This window comes from Balaenoptera physalus (assembly GCF_965194825.1).
Source record: "Balaenoptera physalus genome assembly, chromosome: 14".
NCBI lineage: Eukaryota > Metazoa > Chordata > Mammalia > Artiodactyla > Balaenopteridae > Balaenoptera > Balaenoptera physalus.
The window spans coordinates 51,450,597-51,463,360 of NC_138893.1; the positions used below are offsets into that span (position 1 = coordinate 51,450,597).

General features: G+C 42.2%; 1 protein-coding gene across 5 annotated transcripts in view; it reads right to left on the reverse strand.

Annotated features, from left to right (window-relative positions):
• Positions 1-12,764, reverse strand: part of ABCC2 (ATP binding cassette subfamily C member 2) — a 291,675-nt gene that overhangs the window by 256,155 nt on the left and 22,756 nt on the right. For all 5 annotated transcript variants that reach the window (XM_082425080.1, XM_082425081.1, XM_082425082.1 and 2 more), the window contains exons 11-17: positions 12,220-12,285; positions 10,073-10,210; positions 9,391-9,537; positions 8,149-8,233; positions 7,371-7,437; positions 5,767-5,893; positions 4,088-4,264 (exon numbers count right to left, since the gene is read on the reverse strand). In XM_082425080.1, the coding sequence (XP_082281206.1) occupies positions 4,088-4,264; positions 5,767-5,893; positions 7,371-7,437; positions 8,149-8,233; positions 9,391-9,537; positions 10,073-10,210; positions 12,220-12,285 (807 nt within the window). The remainder of the gene's footprint in view (positions 1-4,087; positions 4,265-5,766; positions 5,894-7,370; positions 7,438-8,148; positions 8,234-9,390; positions 9,538-10,072; positions 10,211-12,219; positions 12,286-12,764) is intronic.

The following is a 12,764-nucleotide window of genomic DNA, read 5'->3' on the forward strand; positions in this document are numbered from 1 at the left end:
CAACAGAAGTCCAGGACCAGATGGATTAACAGGCATATTCTATCAAACATTTAGAAAGGAGCTAACACCTATCCTTCTCAAACTCTTCCAAAATATAGCAGAGGGAGGAACACTCCCCAACTCATTCTACGAGGCCACCATCACCCTGATACCAAAACCAGACAAAGATGTCACAAAAAAGGAAAACTACAGGCCCATGTCACTGATGAACACACATGCGAAAATCCTCAACAAAATACTAGCAAACAGAATCCAACAGCACATTAAAAGGATCATACACCATGATCAAGTGGGGTTTATCCCAGGAATGCAAGGATTCTTCAATATATGCAAATCAATCAATGTGGTAAACCATATTAACAAACTGAAGGAGAAAAACCATATGATCATCTCAATAGATGCAGAAAAAGCTTTCGACAAAATTCAACACCCATTTATGATAAAAACCCTCCAGAAAGTAGGCATAGAGGGAACTTACCTCAACATAATAAAGGCCATATATGACAAACCTACAGCCAACATCATTCTCAATGGTGAAAAGCTGAAACCATTTCCTCTAAGATCAGGAACAAGACAAGGTTGTCCACTCTCAACACTATTATTCAAAATAGTTTTGGAAGTTTTAGCCACAGCAATCAGAGAAGAAAAAGAAATAAAAGGAATCCAAATTGGAAAAGAAGTAAAGCTGTCACTGTTTGCAGATGACATGATACTATACATAGAGAATCCTAAAGATGCTACCAGAAAACTACTAGAGCTAATCAATGAATTTGGTAAAGTAGCAGGATACAAAATTAATGCACAGAATCTCTTGCATTCCTATACACTAATGATGAAAAATTTGAAAGTGAAATTAAGAAAACACTCCCATTTACCACTGCAACAAAAAGAATAAAATATTTAGGAATAAACCTACCTAAGGTGACAAAAGACCTGTATGCAGAAAATTATGACACTGATGAAAGAAATTAAAGATGATACAAATAGATGGAGAGATATACCATGTTCTTGGATTGGAAGAATCAACATTGTGAAAATGACTATACTACCCAAAGCAATCTACAGATTCAATGCAATCCCTATCAAATTACCACTGGCATTTTTCACAGAACTAGAACAAAAGATTGCACAATTTGTATGGGAACACAAAAGACCCTGAATAGCCAAAGCAATCTTGAGAACGAAAAATGGAGCTGGAGGAATCAGGCTCCCTGACTTCAGACTATACTACAAAGTTACAGTAATCAAGACAGTATGGTACTGGCACAAAAACAGAAACACAGATCAATGGAACAGGATAGAAAGCCCAGAGATAAACCCACGCACATATGGTCTCCTTATCTTTGATAAAGGAGGCAATCATATACAGTGGAGAAAAGACAGCCTCTTCAATAAGTGGTGCTGGGAAAACTGGACAGGTACATGTAAAAGAATGAAATTAGAACACTCCCTAACACCATACACAAAAATAAACTCAAAATGGATTAAAGACCTAAATGTAAGGCCAGACACTATCAAACTCTTAGAGGAAAACATAGGCAGAACACTCTATGACATAAATCACAGCAAGATCCTTTTTGACCCAGCTCGTAGAGAAATGGAAATAAAAACAAAAATAAACAAATGGGACCTAATGAAACTTCAAAGCTTTTGCACAGCAAAGGAAACCATAAACAAGACCAAAAGACAACCCTCAGAATGGGAGAAAATATTTGCAAATGAAGCAACTGACAAAGGATTAATCTCCAAAATTTATAAGCAGCTCATTCAGCTCAATAACAAAAAAACAAACAACCCAATCCAACAATGGGCAGAAGACCTAAATAGACATTTCTCCAAAGAAGATATACAGATTGCCAACAGACACATGAAAGAATGCTCAACATCATTAATCATTAGAGAAATGCAAATCAAAACTACAATGAGATATCATCTCACACCGGTCAGAATGGCCATCATCAAAAAATCTAGAAACAATAAATGCTGGAGAGGGTGTGGAGAAAAGGGAACCCTCTTGCACTGTTGTGGGAATGTAAATTGATACAGACACTATGGAGAACAGTATGGAGGTTCCTTAAAAAACTAAAAATAGAACTACCATACGACCCAGCAATCCCACCACTGGGCATATACCCTGAGAAAACCATAATTCAAAAAGAGTCATGTACCAAAATGTTCATTGAAGCTCTATTTACAGTAGCCAGGACATGGAAGCAACCTAAGTGTCCATCATCGGATGAATGAATAAAGAATACGTGGCACATATATACAATGGAATATTACTCAGCCATAAAAAGAAATGAAACGGAGTTATTTGTAGTGAGGTGTATGGACCTAGAGTCTGTCATACAGAATGAAGTAAGTCAGAAAGAGAAAAACAAATACAGTATGCTAACACATATATATGGAATCTAAAACAAATGGTTCTGAAGAATGTAGGGGCAGGATAGGAATAAAGACGCAGACATAGAGAATGAACTTGAGGACACGGGGAGGGGGAAGGTAAACTGGGATGAAGTTAGAGAGTGGTATGGACGTATATACACTACCAAATGTAAAATAGATAGCTAGTGGGAAGCAGCCACATCAGGTCAGTGCTTTGTGACCACCTAGAGGGCTGGGATAGGGAGGGTGGGAGGGAGATGCACGAGGGAGGAGATATGGGGATATATGTATAGCTGATTCACTTTGTTAAAAAGCAGAAAGTAATACACCAATGTAAAGCAATTATACTGCAATAAAGATGCTAAAAAAAAAATGTCTCTATTGCAATGCAGGGGACACCAGTTCGATCCCTGGTTGGGGAACTAAGATCCCACATACTGCGGGGCAATTAAGCCCATGTGCCACAACTAAAGAGCCCATGTGCCGCAATTACAGAGCTCATATGCTCTGGAGCCCACGCGCCACAACTAGAGAGAAGCCCGCACATGCACCACAACGAAGCGAAGAGCCCATGTGCCACAACAAAAGACCACGCATGCCACAACTAACACCCAACACAGCCAATGAATAAATAAATATTTTAAAATAATAACAATAAAAAAACATTCCCTGAAAGCCATTGAGGAGTTTGGGTCTTTTGAGCATGAGCTGCCCATTCTCCTTGCTGGGCCCTGCAATAAACACTGTACTTTCCTTCACCACAACCCAACGTCAGTAGATTGGCTGTGCTGTGTGGTGGGCAGCCAGACCCAAGTTCAGTTCAGTAACACAAGTTCCTTTATACAAATAAATATCTTTGATTCAAATAAATAACTTTAGGCCCAATAATTAAAAGCATGGCCAACTTACCATTTTATATCATATAATCTACTTATTTTGTTGTTGTTGTTGCTTCCTCCCCATGAGAATGTAGAGCTATATCAGTGTAGATTTTCTGTTCGTGGTTGTAACTCCAGCACTTAAAATAGTGTGTGGCACATAGTAGGTACTCAATAAAAATATGCTGAATTAATGAACAAAATCATTCTAGAGCTATATCCTTCACTAGTCTTCTAACATCTCAAGATCTTTCCCCAAAAAACTGCTATATTCATGTTTAGTAATGGGGAAAGAGTATAAAAACATCCCAAATATGTAGTAATCAGGGATTGCTAAACAAATTATGCTATATTCATATAATTCAAAACAGTCATTAAAAATTAATTTTTAAGAAAGGCATTTGACAACATGAGAAAATAATATACTCTAAATTTCTATGTGTTCAAAGCAGATTATTAGAACCATACTCTGGCCCTCACTGGTATACAGAAGTAGAGTCAGGACAACTAGGCTCTGGTGTGCCTCTGGCCCTCCACCTGTGAGGTCAAATTTGGGTCAGCTGCTTCTTAGTTAACCTCTCAGAGCCTAGCCTCGTCATCTCTCCTTTATATTACACAGTTCCTATATTTGCTTCTAGGTACAAAATTTTAAATTTCTGAGTTATTTGCACAAAATATTGTGCAAACTCATGTTTTCTGGTGTTTGTTCCAGGCTTGACCATCAAAATTGATCAACTATTTTACTGTCATGTACTTCTTCACCACCCTTACTCTTTTCCTTCACTGTTTCTTCACCCTTCAAGGCCCCTTGGTGTCCCAAGTACCTTCTCTCCAATCTCAGCCAGGTCTCCCCCAGGCAGCACTTCCAAGTCGGGGAGGAGGGCACAGGCCTCCAGAACTTGCTGGTATTTCTTTTCATCCAACTCCGACCCAAAAAGGATGTTGTCCTTTATGGTGCCATTCTGGATCCAGGACTGCTGCGGGACATAGGCTACAGTGCCCTAGGATGCGAAGGGTCAGACCATATGACAGTTTTGTACCTCTGGAAATGCAGTGTTGAAGGAGGGGGTGGCAGGAGTTGGGAGGAACAAATGGAATGTAGATTTTTTAAAAATGTATGTCAGGCTGACTGAGCAATTGATATTTATAAAGGTGCATGTATTTATTGCACCATCCAGGGAGAAAGATTCAATATCCTATGCATCATTTAAAGTCTCCTTTTTTGGACTATCACTCTCTAGCCATGATCCAAAAAATGGAGGATGACTGCACGTGCTGCTTTTAGAGCAGGGTTTTAGTCAGACCCCAGAGAGTTTACTAGGACCAACAGAGGGCCAACACTGATGGGGGAATGGTACAGACAACATCTTAGGAAGCAAGAACTAAGAGATTGAAATTTGGGTGCCAGGCTGATGCACGAAACAGATCGTGTCAAATGAGAGATGGAGCCTGATAAATGCCTGTGTTTGAGGACAAACCCAGTTATGAGTTAGCAAGAAAAAGCTTCCTGAAAGGAGTTAGGAGGCAGAGTTAAGTCTGTAGAGTCTGCTCTGCTATACTGCATGTTTATTTAATGCAAATTATATCATTAGTAATCAGTAAATCAGGGAATAATGTCAGTATAATGTGGAAGAAGTGTTGGTTCTTAAAATTTTTCCAAGCATGTCAGTGTAAAGCAATTAGGGGCAAGCTTTCTTATAATTAAGAAGAAAGGCTTAGCAATGTATGAAGATCTTAAGAAAAGCTACAAACCCATAGACGTGCCTCTTTTTGGTGCAAGTAGTGGCTGGTTAAATGATTCCAAATACCTATAATTTCCCCTAAATTTAGCTCTCTGGGGAAGCTGAGAGTACTGATGGAGATGCCACGAAAACATTTCCTCTCTAAAAAAATTATAATTGACGACATCTATACTCTATGTCATGTTTTTGTACTGGAAGCAAGTGCCCTCAAACACCCAGCTCTCAAAGGAAGAGGTGAGAGGCCCAGAACTAATTGTGAAGCTGGGTGTAATTGTCAGTGGAGATTTTACAGTGCTACTGTTTTTATTGTTATTGCTGTTGTTGTTTTTGTTGCTACCCTGTTTACAAAGTTACATATGTTTTTAATGATCTGTTCCAACTCTTTCCCCCAGGTCCTATTATTTTTACTGTACAGTTTCGCAGAACGTGAGGTTTTCAGAAACACAGATATAGTAGAATTACCTATACTTTGATAGAAGACATCTCTATTCAACAGTTTTCAAACTTTAGTATGCATATGAGAATCACCTGGGGAGCTCATTAAAAATGCAGGTTTTTAGAATCTACCCCAGAATATGATATATATGTGGGGTGGGGCAAAGAATCTACCATTTACAAGTCTCCCAGATGTCTCCACGACCTCACCTACAGCAACATGACAGCAGGAGTTATCAGATTCTAGTTCATTCTCCCAATGAGAAGGCAGCACCAAGAGACCACATTTGAGTGTCAGAAGTCTTCTCCTTGGCATTCCTTCTCACCTTGACCGTGATGTGCCCGTGGACATTTTCCATTTCTCCCAGCATGGCTGACATCAAGGAGGATTTCCCAGAGCCCACAGTGCCCACCACAGCCACCAGCTGGCCTGGCATAATGTCTAGGTTCACGCTGAAAGAGAGAAGTGCACTTGAAGGAGACAGGTGTGTGGAGGAGTGTTGTTCAGGAGAAGTTCAAGCCACTTCTCAGACACTCCATAGGAAGTCTGATTATTAGGAGATTTTCCCTCAAGATTGGAAAATTTGTCTTGCATATACAATACTACAAAGTATTTCTCTAATGATTTTTTTTTCTGCTCTAAGAGTTTAGAGAGTAAGCCCTCATATATAAGTTGTTTGTGCCAAATGTGAGTTTCCACTGGAAAAATTATTTTAGAACCAACGTGGTACCACTGAACAAGACCTTATTGGTTCAAGTCCCAACTCTGCCACTGCCGAGCTGCATGATCTTGGAGGGTCACTTCTCCTGGACTCTCATTTCTAAGCTAATGGGGTTGGACCAGATTAATGTATCCCCAAGTTGGCCATTCAATGAGAATAACTATTCAATAAAACACTTGCTGAATGCACAGATGCCCTGCTCCCCTCCCCCTGGATATCTGGCTGAGTCTGGCTGGGGAGGGGCCCACACTGGGCCAGGCTCCTGGAAACTCTCTGTTCTGGCCCTATTATTTGAGTCCCTAGAACATTAGGAACATGGGGAACTTGTTCACAGGCTTTCTGAACCTGCCCATTGAGCTGGACTCCTTCCAGACTTATACTACTAGCAAAGTGAGAGCTATGGCCACTCTGCTCTCTGCAAAGTGAGGCTTTCAGGTTGGGAGGGTTCAGAGGTGGGGCTTCTGGCCTGACACATGCTGGGGCAAGCTCCAGAGTCCATGTTAAAGGATCTAGGAATAGGAGAGAAATGTGGAAAGTTCTGGGTGTAGCAGGGAGATGATCAGGTATACTCAGTTGTGAAGAAAAAATCTGGCCTGCTTGGGTTCCTGGTGTACTCTGTGGTGCTGTGCTCAGTGGCTGAGTTGGGTGTACCACTACATGCAGTGCTTAAGGAACACATTACATGCAGCAATGTGGCAAGAAAGGGCTGGCTTAAGGCAGGGGAATGTGAGAATGGGTTATGTAGATGAAAAATTCCAGATCTGAAGTTGATTATAGAGGCAGCTCCCAACAACCACTCTGGGCAAAGAAGGCAGATTTTTCTTGATTACTATTCTTAAGTGAATAAATGAACTTAAGTTGAGTTCAGGTTCTTGTGTGTATCCACTACCATACCCAGAGACCTAGGCTACCTGCCAACCCTGCACTACCTCCATCCACAGTCTGGAGAATAAATGTCTTCACAGGCTCTCAGCTGGATGTGCACTGTCCCACAATAGGAAAGCAGGGTAGCAGATGTAGTTATAGGGACAGGGGCTCAGGATCTTTGCTGTCAGTTCATCCCTCCAGGGGTTTAGCCTGCACTAGTCTCTAACTGAACACATGCACATAGCTCGTTTCCCCATGTATTATATTACATGGAATTTTTCAATAACAAGACTGGCAAGGAGAATCCTAAAAAACAGCAAGAGGAAAAGGAGGCAACTCACTCTTGGATTGTGACTTCCAAATCGTGGTCCCAAGTAAAGGATGCCTCAGAAAACTGCACAGCTTTGTCTGTTGAGAAAAAGTCCCCTCTTTAAGTCAGTTGTAGGTCCCCACATGTCTGTCTTCCCTTTCTTAGGCTTCAGGTGTCCCTCACTGCTTCCTCCAGCAGAGCCCAAGATTGCCTCTGTCAGGTGCTGACTCCTGAGCTGACAAGAGGCAAATGAAAGCTCCTGGGATGAGACCGAGAGTTGCCTGCATACGATGTCCTTTTTTTACTTAAGAGTCCCAAGCCTGTTGGTAGCCCAGATTCTTGATCTACAGACAGTCTAGGTACATTCCCAGGCCCTCTGTTGCCTAGTCTCTTGTATAAGTTCCACTTCCGAATATAAACTCAGCCAGTCCCTGCCCTGGATTCCAGACCCACTGCTCCTTCTGGCTATGGATGCCCCCCAATCCTTAAACCTTTAGAACTTGTGTGTTCTTTCACTCCAGCCTATCTTCCCAATTCCACATGCTTGGCTCCATCCTGACTTCTGTTTTCTAGATCCTTTGCAGGATTCCCTGCTTATCCTCAGAATAGCTGCCCCAGCTTAGCTTGGCAATCTGGCTAAGCAATCTGTTCTAAATGAAAGCATAATTTAAGTAATAACAGTACGCATACTGTGCAAATATAGGTGCAAGGTAAGTCCCCTAGCTTTCCCTTTCCATCAGTTTCTTGCTGCAAAGTACTGGTGCCAGCACTGTGAATATATATGGGATGCAACTTCCAAATGCACTTACCAAAACTGCAGTCATGTCGAATGGCAGATGTGTCCAAGTCATCCCCTCCCAAATATTTCTCTAGCCGTTCTACGGAAACACTGGCCTAGAGAAGGACATAAAGGATAAAAAAACCTCAATGACAAGCACGAGTAGAGGAGTTTGACTTCGTCATCAGCCTTGGATGTGGAAGCAGATAGTCAACCTGCCAGGCTTCTTGCCCATGATTTGCTATTTGCCACACCTGGAACCTCTGGCCCCCTCCCCCCGGTCCCCCTCCCCAGCGTGATTCAACCACACCTCAGCCCTGGGGGCCAGCCCACTCTGAACAGAGGGAAATTAAGATGCTCTATTTCAGCCCCTCAGAAAACTCACTGTGGTGTGGGGGGACGTCAATTCTACTGCTCTCTTTGGACCTAGTTCCAGAAACTGTCTTCTGCCTTCTTCTAAGACAAAACTTCTGTTTGGTTCTGGTAACTGGGCCCCTGGCATGTTCTTCTGTAACTGAGTCCATGACCCGTACAGTGACTCAATGCCCACATGCCATGGTCCTCGGGGGCCCCTTTGTTATGCAGGGAGCTGTCACCTCTGCTGATCCTGCTTTTGCTCTCTATGCGATAAACTATCTGAATCTAAAAAGAGCATGTTGTTTCTTTATCAGCCAAATCTAGCAGCCTTCCTTAACGCCCTCCAGTACCGGCAGAGGTCTTTTCCTAAACCCCAGTCCTTCCTATGGCCTGAGCTCTCTGAAGCCAGCCACCTCCAGAATGAATGCAGGTCGCCACATTTTCTCATCCTGGCTGCCTCACCAGTCTGCCACCTGCCCTGTGAACGTCCTCCGGAGGTCTGGTACCTGGTCTATCTCAGTGACCGTGCTCAGTTTTCAGGACCCAAACACTCCCTATGGCCCGTTTTCCGACAGCTTGAGGCTCCCAGATTGCATTTGGTTTTACCACCATGTATGTGGCTTCATCCAAAGAGAAGCCTTTTCTCTCCTTTTGTGCCATATTTCCCTAATGCTACATAAATACCTCACAAGGAGATGGATGAGACTGGGATGATTATCCTCAGTTTATAGTCAGAAAAACTGGGGCTCAATGAGCTTGTGATTTTACTAAATCAAACTGTTGGTCTCCAGAGACCAAAAAATCTAATTGAAGGTCCACCAGCAGAAGCTAGAAATGAGATATGACAGACCAGTCATTCTGGACTCTAAGGCTTTTAACCAGAGCTAATCAGTTAGCAGGGAGAGTTCCTACCTACCTGGAGCATGGCAGAGACTATCATGGGAAGCATGCTCATGGGAAAGCGCAGGATATTGAAGAGGGTGATGGAGGTGAAGGCCTTTTCTGCATCCAGAATATTATTGCTATCCACCAGGACGTAAACGGAAAATGTGATCACAGACACCTGGAAAAGCAAAGCCATCAGTGATTTATTCCTAAAAGGGATCAAGCAGCCTTGTTCTAAGTCTCAGGAACACAGTACTGTATCAGAGTTGAAGGAGTCTTAGGGATTATCTCAACCCTCCCATGTTACAGATGAGAAATCTGAGCCCAGAAGAGGAGGAAATATCTTGCCTGAGGTCATAAAGTCAACTAATGGCATTGCTGGGACCAGAGCTCGAGCCTCTTGGCTCCTGTTATCAGTGTTCCTTCCGCTACAGACCCATGTGGCCTCCCCAAGAAGACAAGAAGCCTTCCCATGCAGACCATGCCTGGATACCACATTCATGCTGAACCCCCTGGAAACTTGATCTGGGCGGCAAGACCACCAAATTGAGCACAAGGGTGAAACTAGATGTGGGGACATGAGGTAAGAATAGCAGCATGAGGACTTGATGAGTCCCTGGATTTCAGGGTCAGGCCTACAGGTGTGGGCAGTCTATCTAAACAGACCTTCTTCTCCAGGAAGCTGACCCAGCCCACTGACTCCTGTCACTCACCAGCACCGGAGTTAAGTATAAGAGAAAAATCATCACAGACTGCAACTGCCCAAATGTCAGCAGGTTCCTGAGCTCTTTCTTACGAAGGTCGTGGACTTGGTTTTGGAATGAAGGTTCCCAGGCAAAATATTTCAGGATCTAATAGGATAGAAAAGAGCACAGCTTACACTGTTGCCCCAAAAGGACATCAGGTGCGTACCATCCACCCATGTTTTAGGATATGCTCCCCAAAGTTGGGGAAGTAGAAATTCAGATTATAAAGTGTGATTACAGAAAGGTAACTTGTATTTGTTGACAACTTACTAGGTATACAACGTTTTATATACATTATCTTACTTAGTCCTAAGTGTGACCAACTGTCCCACTTTGCCTGGGATTAAAGGTTGCCCAGGACATGGGGCTTTCAGTGCTAAACCCAGAAAGTTCTGGGCAAACCAGGAAGAGGTAGCCACCTACTCTAACAGAATTCTGCATCCATTTTAACAATAAGGAAACAGGCTGAGAGAGACTAAGTAACTTGCCCAAAGTCACCACCCTAGCGAGTGGTAGAGCTGAGACCCAAAACCAGGTCTATGTTTTCATTTTGCCACATTGGCAAGAAGGCATATAGAGCTCTGTGTGGAGAAATATCAGGATGTTCAAAGGGGCCTCTTTTTCATTTTCAAGAGGTTTAGGGTAATATTAAAGTTCACGAATTCAAAACAACATATATATTAAAAAAGAATTTATTGGTCACCTTTGAAGGATGAAAATGCATTATTTTGAAAACTAGTAAATAGAGGAAAGAAGCTTGTATTTATCCTGCCTATCCTGTACAAACTTTATTTTAGGGTAACCAACTAGGTGATTAAAGATCATTCTTCATTACAGAATTCCAGCTAAGCAATGACAAAGGAATAATGGAATTAAAACATCACCCTTTTGCAACTACTAATGAAATAATAGAACAAGGCAATGATCATCAGTGGCTGCTAAAACTTTTATGATAGTGGTTTTCAACCTTGGCTGCATATTAGAATCACTTAGGGAGCTTTAAAAAAAAAAAAAAAAAATATATATATATATATACACACACACACGTATATATATATATATGCCTGTGCCTCACCCCCAGAGAGTCCAATTGAGATGGTTTGAAGTAGGCCCCAAGCCTCAGTGGGTTTACAAACTTCCCAGGGGATTGAAATGTGTTGCCAGGGCCACAAATCACTGCTCTGGGTGAAAGAACGGCAGGAAACACAATAAGGGATGAGTCAGGCTGACAACGCCTGGAGCCCATAAACACTCGTCATCGCTAAGTTAGGAAGCAAGCACTCTCTGAAAGCATCCTTGCCCCTCAACCCCACCCCAAACAAACAAACAAACACAAAAAACAAACAAGCCGAAATCTACTCAAGCCTCTAGATCCAACCACCAATTTACAAGAAACATTGGAACAAGACAACTTGTTTTCTCTAAAATGACCAAAAAAGGGGACAGGGGAGGGGCTACTGTAGATTAAAAGCACTATCAACTAAATGCCATGTGTGGACAGTTTTTGGATACTTATTCAAACTAACCAATGGTAAAATAAAATAAAATTAAAAAGACATGTATGAGGTAATTGGGGAAATTTAATGGTATCAAAGGACTGTTCATTTTTTTTTTTCCAGGTATGCTATTGGTATTGTGGTTATGTTAAAAAAAATGAAGTCCTTATTTTAGAAATGCATAGCCAGTATTTACAAATGAAATGACAAAATATCTGAGATTTGATTTTAAATAATCTAGCAGGGCATGAAGTGGGGAGTGGGGATATAGATGAAACAAGTTAGGTCACGCTGATAATTGCTGGAGCTGGGTGATAAATCCATGGGGCTTCATTAAACCATTCTCTTTACTTTTGTGCACATTTGACAATCTCCACAGTAAAATACAAAAACAAAACAAGCCATTTAACATAATTAAATAGAAATCATGATCAAAAGAGGTCCTGAGAGGAGTACCAGGGGAAGAAACGGGAGACTTCTGGGTTAATGAATCAGAAGTCATGGGACACATCACAGGCCCAGAAGCAGAAGTCCACAACCTCTAGCAGGTTTGTTAAGCCCAAGAACCCACTGTTACCGTCATTGTGCCCAGAGGGTCACCTGCACTCAGCTTCTCACCTTGATCCCACTGAGAACCTCATTCATGATCTTTAAACGGTTGTCTTTATACTTCATATTTTTAACCTGCCAGGAAAAAGTGAAACAAACACAGAACACACTTCCATGTGAGAGGGTCCAGATTTGCTGCAGATACTAAATCTCAGTGGTGCTTGTGGCTGTCACTTGGTGAGAACTTGAGGCACCCAGTGATGGGCTGTGTCTCTCCCACTCTCCTCCTTGCCTCCCCGCTCCTGCCACACCCATCTTCTTTCTGAACATGAACAGCCTTGGCCTGACTGTGCCCTCCTCCTAGGTTGTTTTTTCCATGGCTTCCTCCTTCACATTCAGGTTGGTGCTGTCCAGAGCTCAGCTCAATGTCTCCTCCTCACAGAGATCTCTCCTGATCCCATAATCTAAAACTGCTACCCACCCACTCACTAGCATATCACCCTGTTTAATTCTCTGCATAGTACTTATCATAACTGACATTTTCCTTCTTTGCTTTTACTTATTTATGGCCTGAATCTCCACCCCAAGTAGAACATAAGTTCCACGAGAGCAAG